The 17,164-nt window shown below is 40.1% G+C and overlaps 1 protein-coding gene across 4 annotated transcripts in view; it reads left to right on the top strand.

Moving 5' to 3' along the window:
- The window catches only part of UNC13C (unc-13 homolog C), a 433,277-nt gene that overhangs the window by 168,737 nt on the left and 247,376 nt on the right, over positions 1 to 17,164 (top strand). For all 4 annotated transcript variants that reach the window (XM_073303829.1, XM_073303827.2, XM_073303826.2 and 1 more), the window contains exons 10-11: positions 13,405 to 13,574; positions 15,843 to 15,958. In XM_073303829.1, coding sequence (XP_073159930.1) covers positions 13,405 to 13,574; positions 15,843 to 15,958 — 286 coding nt within the window. The remainder of the gene's footprint in view (positions 1 to 13,404; positions 13,575 to 15,842; positions 15,959 to 17,164) is intronic.

Raw genomic sequence — 17,164 nt, 5'->3', positions numbered from 1 at the left:
ATATCTGCTTCATAATTAAAAGAGGGCTATGGATAATTTGCAGTTAACTCACGCATTTAACTCAAAAAAATTAATCGTGACTAATCGCAATTTTAATCACGCTGTTAAACAATAGAATACGAACTGAAATTTATTAAATATTTTTGGATATTTTTCTACATTTTCATATATATCGTATTCTGTGTTGTAATTGAAATCAAAGTGTATATTATTTTTATTAAAAATATTTCCACTCTAAAAATGATAAAAGAAATAGTTTTTTTCAATTAACCTCATACAAGTACTGTGCAATCTCTTTGTCGTGAAAATGCAACTTACAAATGTACTTTTTTTGTTATATAACTGCACTCAAAAACAAAAAAAAGTACAACTTCAGAGCCTATAAGTCCACTCAGTCCTACTTCTTGTTCAGCCAATCGCTAAGACAAACAAGTTTTTTTGCATTTACAGGAGATAATTCTGCCCTCTTCTTATTTACAATGTCACCAGAAAGTGGGAACAGGCATTTGCATGGCACTTTTCATGCCAGATATGCTAAAGATTCATATGGCCCTTCATGCTTTGGCCGCCATTCCAGAGGACATGCTTCCATGCTGATGACGTTCGTTAAAAAAATGTTAATTAAATTTGTGACTGAACTCCTTGAGGGAGAATTGTATGCCTCCTGCTCTGTTTTACCCGCATTCTGCCATATATTCCATGTTATAGCAGTCTCGGATGATGACCCAACGCATGTTGTTCATTTTAAGAACACTTTCACTGCAGATTTGACAAAACGCAAAGAAGGTACCAATGTGAGATTTCTAAAGATACAGTACTTGACCCAAGGTTTAAGAATCTGAAGTGCCTTCCAAAATCTGAGAGGGACAAGGGGTAGAGCATGCTTTGAGAAGTCTTAAAAGAGCAATACTTGGATGCAGAAACTACAGAACCCAAACCACCAAAAAAGAAAAATCAGGCTTCCGCTGGTTGCATCTGACTCAGATGCTGAAAATGAACATGCATTGGTCCACACTGCTTTGGATTGTTACAAGCAGAACTCGTCATCAGCATGGGACCCATGTCCCCTGGAATGGTGGTTGAAGCATGAAGGGACATGTGAATCTTTAACATATCTGGCACGTAAATATCTTGCAGCTCCAGCTACAACAGTGCCATGCAAACACCTGTTCTTACTTTCAGGTGACATTATAAACAAGAAGCGGGCAGCATTATCTCCTGCAAATGTAAACAAACTTGTTTATCTGAGCGATTGGCTGAACAAGAGGCAGGACTTGCAGGCTCTAACATTTTTATATATATTTTTATTTTATATATTTTATTTTATATATATAAAAGGAGTTGTGGGGTTTTTTACATAATTCTACATTTGTAAGTTCTGCTTTCATGATAAAGAGATTGCATTACAGTATTTGTATGAGATGAGATACTATTTCTTTTGTTTTTTTACAGTGCAAAAACACTCGGGCTCTCATCTACCTTGATTACTTCTGTAGAGCGACCGCAACACACACCCAGTCCAGGATTTCCCCCCCAAAAATGTATGATCTGTACTGTTCAGCCCTCTTCTGGACAGTCCAGAGATATCAAGTCCATTGTCCCTCAAAGGAAACAATGCACAACGACTTGACACCTGGAGTTATGGAGTTACCCAGACAATTTAACTTAAACACACTGGATTGGCTTAAACAGTAAAACATATTTATTAACAAAAGAAGATAGGATGTAAAGTGAGTACAAGTAATGAGGCATAAAAGTCAGAAATGGTGTACAAGAAAAATAAAGATAAAATGCTTCCTAGTGCCTAATTAAAAAAACTATACTTGATTTAAGGTAAAGTCTTTTACCACATCCTTCCAACAGCATTACTGATCAAAATCTTCAGGTCAGGAATCCTCCCCCAAAGTCCAACAGCTGTTTCATCTGTTGTGTTAGGTGCAAAGAGGGTGATGGACAGGGAGAGAGATAACATGGGGTGGTTTTGCCCCTCACATTTATAGTTCAGGTTTCGGAGTAGCAGCCGTGTTAGTCTGTATCCGCAAAAAGAAAAGGAGTACTTGCATCCGATGAAGTGAGCTGTAGCTCACGAAAGCTTATGCTCAGATAAATTTCTTAGTCTCTAAGGTGCCACAAGTACTCCTTTTCTTTTATTTATAGTTAAGTCACCCTTTGAAATGCATCTTCTTGAGAGTGATCCCTACATAAAGTTCTTTGCAGCTGAGAGCAAGAAGACATGGAGTCTGGTAGGGGAAAAATTTGCTACATTGTTTGCTAAGATGCAGATCTGTCCCCTTTCCTTGTCAAGTGATGGTCCATCAGCCAGGCGTCAATTTATCCTTTGTCTTTGAGAAATAGGTTTAGCCACTCCCCAGACCTGTATAGTAAACACACTTCAGTCATGATTTCAGCTTATGTTCATAACTTCACATATAATGTTGTTTACATTTCACCATGATATTATTGACCAGAGAGTTATTAGTTTTCAAATGGCATACAAGGCATAGTTTCTACAAAGATTATTAAAATAGGGGTGTATTCCATCACAGAGAGACATCACATCAACTGGGCTTCTGAACTCCTTTGACAGGGGGACACGGCCAAGGAGACCAGCAGAGCCCTGGTGGGCATTCAAGCCCTAGCAAGAGGAAGCTAAGCCTGAGGAGTCTAGTGGAACTCTGGAGGGCATCCAGGCTCCACCCAGGGACAGCAGAGTATGCATGAGCCTAGTTTGAACATATGTGCAAACTGCTGGGTGCTGTGTCTCATTCGGGCTTGATTTTGAAATGGTACTACTACTTGACACCCCAATTCAACTCCTGCTTCTTGTGATTCAAATACAGTATGCTGAAAGGCGATTTGACATTGGCTGAGCACATTATCTTTTCAGGCACATGTCTAGAATCATTCTGGAATATAAGAAGGTTTGCAGGTTCACCCTTTTGCTTAGTGGTTGAGGGATAATGACTTAGTTTGTTTCCAGCTACTCTAGGATTTTCCCATGCAGCTTATATTACAAATTGATAAACTAGCACACTTATTTTATCTATTATAGATATTTCTAAGACACCTGTCACTGTGTTACCTAAGGCCCAGAGTCTCTGCATTGGTCAAGTTGTGATCAGCTCAAGTGGAAGGGCAAAGAAAACTTTGAGCTACCTTTGAGATCGTTAGGCACCAGCCTGGTCCCCTGTAATTAAGACAATAGACTGAAGTTTTCTCTATTTGACATTGTTTGCCAGCAGCCCACAGGGACCATTCAGGCAGCTAGGGACTGGCTCTGTACAGGGGCGCTTCTCCACCCACTTCCTCCCTTAAGCCATACACTAAGAAGGGGATGGTGTTAGGATATAAATATTGAGACCTGTCTGTAAAGGCCTATACTCTAAGAATTTAGGTGTATTCTTATCACTTAGCTAGTTATAGAGGTATAAAAGAGAGAATCAAAATCACTGTCTGCCAGTGTAAGGTCCTTCTCTTACTGTGACCGTCTGAGGCCCTGTGCTTAGGCTAAGATCTTTTGGCTAAGCAACAGAGGCAGCCATAAGCTGGGAAGCAACTGGTCACATCCTCACATTCCAAACTAGGCACATTAAAATAAGGTGCTATTGGGCTGTTAGGAATACAATCCTATCCTGATAGTGCCTGTCACCTCCAGAGAAAGGGAAGTGTCTAGAAAATGTAAAAGGAAACTTAGTTTGATAGCATCCTGTCTGGCAAGAACTCACTTATCAATAGCTGGGATGTGAAATCCTCACTTCTGTATTGTTTTGTCATTATAGTTCCCACTTTGCTATTGTTTGTCTGTGTAATCTCTGTCTGGTTCTGTGATTGTTCCTTTCTGCTGTATAATTAATTTTGCTGGGTGTAAACTAATTAAGGTGGTGAGATATACTTGGTTACATAATCATGTTACAATATGTTAGGATTGGTTAGTTAAATTTCAGGAAAATGATTGGTTAAGGTATAGCTAAGCAGAACTCAAGTTTTACTATATAGTCTGCAGTCAATCAGGAAGTGGGTGGGTGGGGGAGATGGAGAAATTGGAATCATGTTTTGCTAAAGTGGGAAATGGGAACAGGGAATGGGGGTGGGGAAATTGGAATTATGTTCGGCTAAGGGCAGGAATGGGAACAGGGACACAGGTGTAAGGCTCTGTGGTGTCAGAGCTGGGAAGGGGGACACTAAGGAAGGAAACTGGAATTATGCTTGCTGGAAGTTCACCCCAATAAACATCGAATTGTTTGCACCTTTGGACTTCGGGTATTGTTGCTCTCTGTTAATGCGAGAAGGACCGGGGAAGTAAGTGGGTGAAGGAATAAGCCCCCTAACAGATGGCATAGGAGCTATAACAGAAGCCCTGTGTCATCCGAGGATTCTTCTATGCAAGAGGAATCTATAATTGACTTCAGCAGGATTTAAGGCTGTCAAGGTTCCTTCCCCACTCTGAACGCTAGAGTACAGATGTGGGGACCTGTATGAAAAACCTCCTAAGCTTATCTTTACCAGCTTAGGTCAAAACTTCCCCAAGGTACAAAATATTCCACCCTTTGTCCTTGGATTGGCCGCTACCACCACCAAACAAATACTAGTTACTGGGGAAGAGCTGTTTGGAAACGTCTTTCCCCCCAAAATACTTCCCAAAACGTTGCACCCCACTTCCTGGACAAGGTTTGGTAAAAAGCCTTACCAATTTGCCTAGGTGACTACAGACCCAGACCGTTGGATCTTAAGAACAATGAACAATCCTCCCAACACTTGCACCCCCCCTTTCCTGGGAAATGTTGGATAAAAAGCCTCACCAATTTGCATAGGTGACCACAGACCCAAACCCTTGGATCTAGAACAATGAAAAAGCATTCAGTTTTCTTACAAGAAGACTTTTAATAGAAATAGAAGTAAATAGAAATCACCTCTGTAAAATCAGGATGGTAGATACCTTACAGGGTAATTAGATTCAAAACATAGAGAACCCCTCTAGGCAAAACCTTTTACAAAAAAGATACACAGACAGAAATAGTTATTCTATTCAGGACAATTCTTTTCTCAGCCATTTAAAGAAATCATAATCTAACACATACCTAGCTAGATTACTTACTAAAAGTTCTAAGACTCCATTCCTGGTCTATCCCCGGCAGAAAAAGCATATAGACACACAGAGACCCTTTGTTTCCCTCCCTCCTCTTTTGAAAGTATCTTGTCTCCTCATTGGTCATTTTGGTCAGGTGCCAGCGAGGTTATCTTTAGCTTCTTAACCCTTTACAGGTGAGAGGAGCTTTCCCCTGGCCAGGAGAGATTTCAAAGGGGTTTACCCTTCCCTTTATATTTATGACAAAGGCTGTGTAGCACAAAGCAGCCTTAACTCCCCAAGTTGAGAGGAGCTGGGGAGCAAGGGAGTATTTTTGTCGTAATCTAGTCTGTCCTTTGTCTGGCTGCCTCCCACATTTCTACAGACTGCATAGCTCTTTTAATTGGTGTTGGGACTGCAAAGCCTTCTTCCACGAGGCCTTCTCCTCAACAAAAAACATAATGCCCTTTTGTAACTACCACAAATTCACTTTATACATATTGTGAATGCATGTGTGTCTTATTACAGTGTTTCAGGCAATAAGTTGAATCCCCCAGAGCTTAGGTTCTTGTAGCTTTTGAGTTTAATCACTGTTGTATTTGAGGAACAACATTAATTTGCTCATAATTTCATTGCGTTTGTATTTAAATTAAATGAATAAACCACTGGAAAAGCTTTTGTGGTTTCCAAGGCAGCTGTTACAATTTGCATAAGTGGAAGTTGGCTGGTAAGGATGTTACCAAGTCTCGGGGAGTGGGGGGTATTGGAAATTTAACAGACATTTTAAGTATCAGTCTAAATCACCATCTGTAGACTTACCCCATTCCTAGCCTATATTAATCTATTGATTATTTCCAGAATTTTGCCAGCATACAGTGCTAGTTCACTTCTATGTGAAATAACAAGAAAATTTAGATGTTTCAAGAAAATTGATTTCCTTTTAGCAATATAAAATTGATGCTTTAAAGTTTCAGAGTAAGCAACTCCTCTGCTGATAAGAAGAGAGCTCTTCCTAAACACAATAAGGAGAATATGTTTCTGTGATTAAACTGCTGTTCTGCTCAACGCAGATATATTAATTGCTATACAACAGTATTTAGTTGTATTCTCAGCCAAATTCATTTTCCTCATCCAGCTCTTGGTTTAGTTACCAATGTCTTAAAATTAATGATAGATAGAATTGCACAAAATACGAGTTATTTTCTGATTTAAATATTAAAAGAGAGAGACAAGGTGGGTGAGGTAATATCTTTTATTGGACCAACTTCTGTTGCTGAGAGAAAATTTTCAGCTTATACAGAGCTCTTTTTCATGTTTGGGAAATGTACTCAGAGGGTCACAGCTAAATACAAGGTGGAACAGATTGTTTAGCATAAGAAGTTAACACACATTTCAAGTGAAGTGGCTAGTTCACACCTTTCCAGTCATAGGAGGGAAAGGAGGAAGTAGGAATGCTCGCTTGGATTGGGCGTTAGTGGGTTATAGATAGTTGCAATAAATCACAAATCCAATGTGTCTATTCAGTCCGTGACTTTTAGCGTCAAGCAAAGTTATGAATTTAAGCTTCCAGGCTCGTCTTTTGAAGGTGTTGTGCAGGTTTCCTTTGAGGGTGAGAACTGAGAGGTCAGATATAGGGATTGATTTCTGAAAAGTGTGCATCCACAGGTGATAATGTTTTTATCTTTTGTCATTTTTCTGTATGAGTTCATTCAAATGCATAGTGCTTTTCTCTTTTCACCCACACAGTTGTTGTTGGGACATTTAGTGCACTGGATGAGATATACCACATGTTGTGAGAGGCAGGTGTTGGACCCGTGGATCCTGAAAGGTGTGTTGTGGGGGATGTTGATCATCCCAGTGGTGGAGGTATGTCTTCAGATTTTGGCAACTCCTGGTGCTGATTTGATTTGGTGTGACTTGGTCTGTGGGGAGCTTGTTTCTGATGGTGAGCTTGGAGACGTTGGAGGGTTGTTGGAAGAGAGCATGTTGGATATACAATATAAGGAAATACAATAGAGTTGAGGCAGTGTAGGTTACATTAAGTTTACATAAATATTACAGAAGTATGTTTATTTATTATAAAGGTTGTTAATCCAGATCTTCACTTTGAACTCACAAAAAAGGGGTGATGTGACCATTATGAATTCATGTCTGTATAGCACTTCGTAAGTGTGAGAGTGCAGTACCTCCTATCCTATTGAAAAACTATGAAAACTTGCATGTAGCATTTAGTATCTGAATATATTGCAACCTTTTCAGCTTTGGAACGTAGATGTTCCCAGAACCTTTGTGCAATAAAAAGCAAATAACTTCTTAGCCTCCTCACACTGTACTTTGCCCCACGTTCATCTTTTCTTATTAGAGAGTGGCTGGAGGGAGAACACTTCTGTAAGGGGCAAATTTTATCCTCAGAGTCAGGATAGGCTGGGCACTGGACAGGTAAGTGAGGTAAGCAGGAGGGGGAATCCTCTTACCCCCCACACACAAGGACTCAAAGTGTCATATGTAAGTTACAACAATCAGTGACTACAGTGGCATATGCAGTCCATGGCATAAGAAGGTTGAGAGGATTCATGCCGTGGCACAGCCTCCAGAATCTCAGTGGTAAATTTCCCCATAATTTTACTGCCTCTTCATGGAGCTGTGCACATACTATTCAGCTTCCTGGGATCCTGTCCCTCCTTCCTCTGCAGAACCACACTGGTTCTGGTGCCTGGGGAGCCCGCACCCATGTGGAGGAGGGGCTGGATCTGGGGCTAAGGGCTCAGACATGGTGATGGTACAAATGCCTAGATAGTAATATGTCTCGTCACAACACACTAAACTAAGGTCCAGAAGAGAAAAAGATACGTTTCATGGAGTCAGGAAATTTTCTCATGTAAGTTTAGTTCTAAGCCCCTTTGAAAGAGATACATGAGATAACGTGCCAGGAACACATCTAGAATAAGTGCCTCCACCTGACTCAGCCTTTACTAGGAGGTGCACATTGATAAATTGTGGTTTAATCAGTATTTACCTTAACTTCCAATGAGAATTATGCTTTGGTTCCTCCCAAATCTTGTGAAGTTATTAACCTTCAAGAATGAAAAAAAGTGTTAGACAAATATAAGCCCCAAACTTTAGTCCAAAAAGTCTTTGCTTACACTAAAAACAACGAGGAGTCCTTGTGGCACCTTAGAGACTAACAAATTTATTTGAGCATAAGCTTTTGTGGGCTAGAACCCACTTCATCAGATGCATGGAGTGGAGAATACAGTAGCGGGTATAAATACACAGCACATGAAAGGATGGGAGTTGTCTTACCAAGTGGGAGGTCAAATAAACAGGGACCTGATCCTCGTGTCCCACCAAAATTGCACCCAGTGGATAGATCATAGTTGCACTCCCCTGAAGCTGAGTTCAAGGCTGGTCCCCCAGCTTCAAGAGCACCCTCAGTGTTGTTCTTAGTTATGCTAGCTGCAAAAAGCTCCAAGGGATCCAAAACTACATGAGGATCGGTGTCACATTGGAATGTCACGGTCATGTTCCCTTTCCTCTGGCATGCCACCTTTCCCCTGCTACACCAGCCGCGGCATGGAGGTGTATGAGCCTTTACACCAGCTCACGTGATCTTCCTGGGGTATTTAATCCATCTCTATGAGTATCAAACCAAAGTATATAGAACTGTAATACTTTCTTAATTCAATACCAAACTCTTGACACCAAGCAAAAAATGGAGTCCTTGAAAAATGCAGAGAGAGAAGGAAAGATCTTTCATTTGCCATTGCAAGCTACCTTATTGTAGGACTTAAAGTTGGAGAATGCCTTAACTCACAGTTTAGTTACTTCACCAGGATCCAGTCCTGCAGACTCTTACACATATAAGTCACTTTTCTCACATGAAAAGTCATGCTGAGGCTAACACATCTTAATGGTTACCCTCAGGATTGGGCCCTATGATTTTAAATTGCATGGTCTAATTAGTTGGATGGCCATGCTCAAGGAACTATGTTGGCTTTCTTCAGAAAAAGAGAGCAGATAATTAATGCATACTGAAATACAATCTAGAGTAAACTGGTTTTGTTTATTCATTGACTTAGATTTACCACAAGCTACCATATAATTTGACAGGTTTCAGAGTAACAGCTGTGTTAGTCTGTATTCGCAAAAAGAAAAGGAGTACTTGTGGCACCTTAGAGACTAACCAATTTATTAGAGCATAAGCTTTCGTGAGCTACAGCTCACTTCCTCAGAAGCACTTCTCTTATCACACCAGTTATGATGTAGTTCCTTAGAGCAACCAACGAGGAAATATTCTTCAGGCTTTTTACATTCACTGTTTAGACAAATAGACATTTTAACTACTGAGCCACACAGATCAAGCACTAAAATAACCACACAATGTTTTATCTTCCTTTTCTTACCCCAATTAAATTAATCCTTGAATGCAGCTACAAGAGGAGTGATGATATTTTGGGTATATCGGTCAGATGTAAACCACTGATCATGCTGGCTTTCACATGCAGATGTTAGCTGAAATGCTTTATTAGCCTTATTAATTAAAATGCATTGCTAGGCTGGATACTTCACTGATAGGAACAGGAGGGAGCAGAATCTGGGGGAAATGGGGGGAAATGGGGTGAGGAATGTCACAGTGGCACAGCGGAGCAGGGTGTATGTGCAGCTTGTTACTCCAAGTGGAGTTCACACTTTAAGCAGTGATATTTGTGATTTTAAGTGAGTCTTAAGTGCAGTGGCTAGGAACAGTCACAGGAGGTGGTCACAGGAGTTTTGTTATTTTCTCTTTGTTTATTTCGGGTGAGGGAAATAAGCCCAAGAAAGCAGGAAGATGACTACCAGTGAGGCAGCTACAAAACTAGAACTGGCCCAGCTGGAAGTGGCAGAGAAGGAAAAGTACCACGAGTTTCAAATGTAGCAGGCAGAAACGAGGCTCAAAGAAGAGGAGGCTGTATACAGAAGGGCTATGGAAGAAAAAGAGAGAGAGAGAAAATACCAGCCGGACTTGCTAAAGAAGCAGAACCAAAGGCCCCAGACCCCAAAGACTCTCATCACTCCAAAAATGCACAAGTGGGAACACTTATGTCCTGCACACAATGAGGAGGATTATTGCTGAATATCTGACTACCTTTGAAAGGCTGTGTGTAATACCCTCTTATCATCAGGGATTTAATGTTCCTACCCTGATTGCAAAATTTAACTGATGCAGCTCCAATGCCTGTGATAACAGAGGAGTTGGGACCAGGAAATTGCCAGGTGTCAGAATACAGACGACCCAACTGATTGGGTTTTCCCCCAGGCTGGTGAGACACAGAGAGCAGTTATGGGAAAACTGCTGGGAAAAGGTGAATATGATCAAAGGGTAAACACGCCTAGCCCAGAGAGCACTGATCACAGCCCTCTGGGGGGCAAGGAAGGAGTCAGTACTGAGAGGGGGAAACACCGAGTAACCCCCAAAAGGGAACTGTTTTTTTCTGTATATATACAGTCCTGGGGTTGGGAGACCGCTCCCCAAAGGACCAGCCAATGTGCAGGATCCCCCTGGACCCTTATCTTGCCAGACCCTGAGATACCAAAATTCCAGAAACATGATTAAATTAAGAGCCCACACAGAGGGGAACACTGGAGGGAAAGAAAAGCCAGTGACTGATTACGTGGAGAGAGTCAAAGGATACCAGGGGTAATGAACAAACTAACCTCAAACTAAACTAACTGAACGGAGGGTTTGGTTTAATAAAGATACTTGTAAACACCCATCTGTGATCAAAGAAATTTGGTATTAATGTTAAATTTTGGGATAAGAATTTTGTTACTGATGTTAAACCTTATGGTAACACTAGTTCTCAGTTAATACCAGTAAACCGATTTAAAGCTGACCACACCAGAGAAACCATAACAAACCTGGTTTGCTGTGTGTGAATGGGGAAACTGAGGCACGCCACCTCATGGCCTTGATGGCTGGGTGCCAAGAGAACTATAACACAAACGGCCTGCAAGCTGGTGAGTGACTAATCCTCTTGCAGTAACCTAAGTGGGGAGGTGTGACACTCTGTACCTCGGGGGAACACCTTACACCCTTGTCAAATGCCAGTTGGAAGGCAAGTACTCATATGCTCTATATCTCAGGGGAACACCCTGCACCCCCATATTCATCCTTATAAAATCAATGTGTGGTGTCCAATGCAAAGTTTGTCATGTTGGGTGTCTTCGGAAGGCTCATGATGCACTGAGGATTGTTGTTATAGTAATGTTATAATAATTGTTGTTATAGTAATGTTATAGGTTGTAATTTCATGTATATAGTTATGAGACTGAAAATGTGTCCTCATGGCTTAAAACAACCCCAGGCAAATCTCTCCAGGAACAGGGGGGCAGTTCACATCTCATCAGGGCATGTATGGGACAGACCTAGTCCAGCCTCACAGGACACTGGCCTAGGCAGCAACAAAGGATCTGTTGGACTCTTGAGTGAGTCACCTCCATTCCCTTGGTCAGTCAGGGACTACGATGAGGTAATGCTCACCTGACCCTGAAGGAGAGGGGGCAAAGCCAGGAGGGAAGAAAGAACATGATAAAAGGGAGAGACGTTTGCCATGGTCTTCCTCTCTTCCACCTCCATCTACAGACATCACCACCAAGCGACTGAAGCTCTGATCAAAGGGAAGAGCCTGGCTGAAGGGCAACCTGCCTGCCTGTGGTGAGAAGCATCTAAGTTTGTAAGGGCACTGAAAGTGTTACGATCAGCTTAGAATACGTTTTGCTCTTATTTCATTTGACCAAATCTGACTTTTTGTGTTTTGACTTATAATCACTTAAAATCTGTCTTTGTAGTTAATAAATTTGTTTATTCTACCTGAAGCAGTGCGTTTGATTTGAAGCATGTCAGAGACTCCCCTTGGGATAACAAACCTGGTGCATATCAATGTCTGTTAAATTGACAAGCTCAAGGCATAACTGGACACTGCAAGATGGAGGTTCCCAGGGTTGTGTCTGGGACCGGAGATATTGGCTAGTGTCATTCAGTTTCACAATCAAAGCAGCAGGTGGCCAAAAGTGCCCACTAACATAGCTGGGAGCAGCTTACATGCCAGAGGCTGTGCAGGAACATCCCGGGAGTGGGGGTTCTCACAGCAGAGCAGGGTAAGGCTGGTTCCCAGAGTCGAGGATTGGAGTGACCTAGCAGATCACCAGTCCAGATAACACCAGGGGAACGTCACACATATTAATACTGGAGAAACTGAGACACACTGTCAATTAATGGTAGAGCTGGGATTGGAACTCAAACTACAAATCTGCAGCCATTCTCATGCCTACTCCAGCAGACCATGCTAAAGATACAGGCTTATTATTGAATTAAGACCCTTTTTGCAGGTTAACTAAAACTAAGGTAACATTTTAAAACTATTTTGTAGAATTACGGAATGATTTAGCTCTGAAATAACGTAGTTGCTTCTACAAATAATGGAAAGCAAGCATCAGTCTAGCTAGAGTGTCCTAAAAGTGAGCTTGCCTATAACCTGACACTGCAGCTTGATCATGGTTCTGCAGACTTCTATACCTGAGGATTCCTACTGATGACATTAAAAAGCCAAGACTGAGCAACAGTTGGCTAGTGGTTAGAGAAATAAGTAACTGTAAACTTGATGGGCTTTATTATAGGAGCTGATGGGAGGAAATCTCTGCAAAGTTCCCTCTCTTGAGTTTTCTGTCCTGTCATTGCATCAGGACAGTATGAAGTCTGCCTCTCCTTTCTCACGTAATATACTGTGGGGCACCTCCCTCCTCTCCTGCCCCTCCCCCATATCCCTCAGATTCCTCAGAATCTCTGCAGTGCCCAGAAGGTCCGTGAGAGGCCATGTACATCCACATGGAAACTTTGTGCATCCACAACAGTTCCAGGCCCCTATGGTTCTTCTGGCCCTTCACTTTGGCTAAGTGGGTCTAATGGAGCCCCTCTGCCAATGTCTTCCCTGGCGGCAGCTGCCCTGGACTTTTTCCCATAGAGAGGGATATTCACCAGTGGTGAGGTGTCCATGGAAGAAAGTAAGGCATACCTCAAAAAAGTAGGTGTGTTTTGAAGGCTACTGCTGTTTGTTTTCCCTGCCTTTTTAATTGCTTCCCTACCATCTGTTGTCTCTTGTTTTATATTGTGAGCAGTTTGGAGCAGGGATTGTCTTTTTTGTTCTGTGTTTCAACAGTACCTAGCACAATGGAGTATTGATCAATGACTGGGGTCCCTAGACACTACAATAATATAACTAATAAATAATAATGAGTAATTCACAAGTCTGTTTGGGAAAATGTATATCATGGCCTGTATCTTGTTGTGTGTTGTTTTACAGTGAATGCCATAACTCCACAGACAGAATAAAAGTAAGAGTCTGGGATGAAGATGATGATATTAAATCTAGAGTAAAGCAACATTTCAAAAAGGAATCCGATGACTTTCTGGGGCAAACAATAATTGAAGTGAGAACACTAAGCGGAGAAATGGATGTATGGTACAACTTAGGTATTAATCATTTTCTATTACTACTTAAAATTAGTTTAGGCAAAATCTCAACATGTATACTGTTGTGAACTTTGTCATTTTGTTTGTTATTTGTTGTATGAAAATAATACTCCCCTTAATATATAAAATTATACTCCGTTTTGAATTCCAGGTTTAAAAGGGTGAAATTAGATCTCACTTTTGAGTATTTTAGAGAAATAATTGTCCGGCTACACCAAAAGAAGGACAGGAGACACTGATATGATTTTAATCAGGTTGCAACTTTACTATTAGATGCCTGGGACTACGCGGCAGATAAAAGTGTACAGTGTGGGTAATTCCATGTTCATCAATATCTACCCGGGGGCTTCCGCCAACCTCCATCTTAATTATACTCAGTTTTGGATTCCAGGTTCAGGTCAAGGTGGAATTAGATCTCACTTTTGAGTCACACTTAAGAGAAATAAAACTTTATTTAAAGATTGAATAGCAGTCCAATTAAAGCAATGCCTACTCCAAAAGACAAATTTTTTATTTAATTCAAAATGAGAATCAGCTATCAGGATAGTGTAAATAAATACTTCAGATCACTTTATTCACACCTCATTGTACATGAAATGAATCTACAAAGAGCCACAGAAAAACATATAGAAGCATTTGCTTACTGAATATCAAATAATAACCATGTTATCATTTAATATATGTTTATGTAAAGTCCTGGGCATAATTCTCCTTTGACATTTCACTTGTCCTATTCTGTTATCATTGAGCTCTTTTCTAATTTATACCCATGTATCAGAGATGAGAATTAGGCCCATGATTACATACAATGTGCCAATTTGTATTTGTTCAAATAATTAATGTTTGCAAGTAGATTTTAGCTAACTTAAAGATAAGCATGCAATATTGTTTTTTTTCTGAAAGCAAGTTTGTATCCACTATGGTTGTACCTCCTCTATTTGTTTGATAATGTAAATATGATAACAATGTTTTATCTAGATTGCCTGCTTTGCAAAAGGTAAATTATGTAACAGGGAGTTTGCCAAAGTTGGAACACGTGTTTTCTGGGCAAAGATCTTCATCGCGCAATGTAATACCTTTATTTCTCCACTGTTCTCCTTCAAGTTTCATTGTCCATTGAAATATACAGACATGTAAAGAAAAATGTTTGATTCTTTGCAGAAAATTAAACAAAACTTTTAGCCATGTGTTATTTTATATTTGTATGCAGAGTAGTTTTTAATAAGTTAAACAAGTCATTGTCATCCTGAAAGACTTCCTTAATGTCTTTCAATTAATAAAACTGATGCCTCAAAAATTGTTGCTTAACTGATTTGGTTGGAAGCAATTTAATGTTGAAAATACACACCTTTACTGTATAACCTTTACTGTATAACTGGAGAAGAAAGAAAAAGCATAGACTGCAAAGCTTTTAATTATCTTCTACAATTAACTTTATAGATGGCTCTTGTTAATTGTAATATCTTAAAAAGGAGGATGGTATATGTCATTTTAGTCCACGTGCACGCACATCACTTTTTCAGGGCGGGGGGAAGATTCAAAAAAGAAATGCATTGGATTAGTAAGAATGCCAGATTCTTACTCTTTATACCATTCCCTTCATTCATGATTCATTTCACAGCACTGTACAGAAGATTTATTTTTAAAAAAAAGTCTTAATGCTTGTTCAGTCAGATTACACTGCTGGAGTGGGCTGGAATAATAATAGGTGAAATCAAAGAACAGCTGTCCGCACAAGGAGCAGTAGTAACTAGATAGACTAATATAGATGGCTTCATGCAAAGTTCTCCAGATGTTTTCTTCAGTATGATTCAGCCCCCGTTCAGGAATCACACCTATGCACAGAACTTGGAGTTTCCCGTCAGGCATGGATGTCTTTGAGGATGTTGAAGATGGAGATGCCCATGGGGAAGCACCAATAATAATAAAATTTCCTTCAAAAGAAAGTAGTACACAAGTTTGTGTACAACCTATTTTGAGTTTGTTTGAGGGACAAATTATGGGAGGTTTCTTACTTCACAGCAAAATATTCTGCTCCATAGCCTGGACCATATGGGAGCTCATGTTTACAAAGATATCAAGAATGACATTATGTTAGAAATTCCTAAGTATGAAAATCAATACATGTTGTGCTCAACAGCTGGACTTTGGGGGCATAGAAAACATTATTTGGACCAAAGCAATTTTTAGAACTGCAGTTATTTTTTCTCTGTTTTGACAAAAATGTATTCTTTGTAATAATTAACAATTATTTTTCTGTTTCTTCAGAAAAACGAACAGATAAATCAGCTGTCTCTGGTGCCATTAGGTTGAAAATCAACGTTGAAATAAAAGGAGAGGAGAAAGTTGCTCCATACCATGTGCAATACACATATTTACATGAGGTATGTTGCCGGAGTTTGTTCATGTACAAGATCATTTTGCTCCATAGAAATTAGATAAATAGAGAATATAGGGCTATGAAGACTAGAACAGTGATGCATTTAGTTTCACTGCAACAGGTGTTTTAGTTCAAATGCTTGAAATATGTATTAGTGATTGAATCTCATGACCAAATTCAAAGTCACTGTATCCAAGGAGGAGAGACTGATATGCTACTACATCAGCAGATTGGTCTTGCCAAATGGTTAGAAAGTAGAAAGAAGTGAAATAGCCACATGACTTCCTAAGCTTTGCTTCTGTAGTTCTCTACCCTCAACATTTTAAATGCCAGTCACATGCTTGTTAATGTCATCAAGAATACTAGGATTGTATTTATTTATTTTTAAATTATCACTCTCACACACACACAAAAAAAACCCCTCCAGAATACATATGCTCCCACATCATCCATGGGAGACATGAGAAATCAGTGATATAATGTTTAGGATAGTTGACACACAGGCCATAGCAATCCATAGGGAGCAGTATTTATCCTCCTGGGGCCTGACTGGTCAGTTCTTTCTCAGTCAGATTTCCGGTTAGTTTAATTTGGACTTTCTCTACAATAGAAGTCCAGGATCAAATTGTGTTGTCAGAGTTTTACATGGAATTAGGAAAACATCCCATAAAATATTAGACTTTTTTTTCCTCCCGTTCATGCCGTATTGTTTTCAGATTTGAACTACTGACTTGGGTGGCGTATTTCTAATTTTAGATCCTGATGAGGACTTTGATGTGATTGGGAATAGATAATATGAAAAATAGGGGGTGGAAGAGTGAGGACGATTCTTCATTCTCTGTGTAAACAGAGAACAATATCTGTGTTATTTATGTCTGTCCCGTCCTTTGATTCATTGAAGGGTGCCTTACAGTGTACAGCAGCATGGGCAGATGAGCATTAATATCCGTGCAATAGTTCTGCAATGTCCCAGAAATGTAATCATATGAGGACAGGCAGAAGAATTCCTGGGAAAGATGGTGAGAAACAAGCAGCACCAAGAGTAGGCAGCCTTTGACATAAATTAAAAGAAAATTCATCACAAATAAAAGCAGCAGCTACTTGATAACATCTCTGTATCTGTTAAATCCTGTTTGCATCAAACTGGCCCACCATTTAATTTTTATCCCCAAAGCACAAGAAAATAGATAGACTTTGTAAGGGTGTGCTA

The sequence above is a fragment of the Lepidochelys kempii genome, chromosome 10 (assembly GCF_965140285.1).
Source record: "Lepidochelys kempii isolate rLepKem1 chromosome 10, rLepKem1.hap1, whole genome shotgun sequence".
NCBI lineage: Eukaryota > Metazoa > Chordata > Testudines > Cheloniidae > Lepidochelys > Lepidochelys kempii.
The sequence above is the reverse complement of the archived record's forward strand: the minus strand, read 5'-3'. Positions and strand labels throughout refer to the sequence as shown.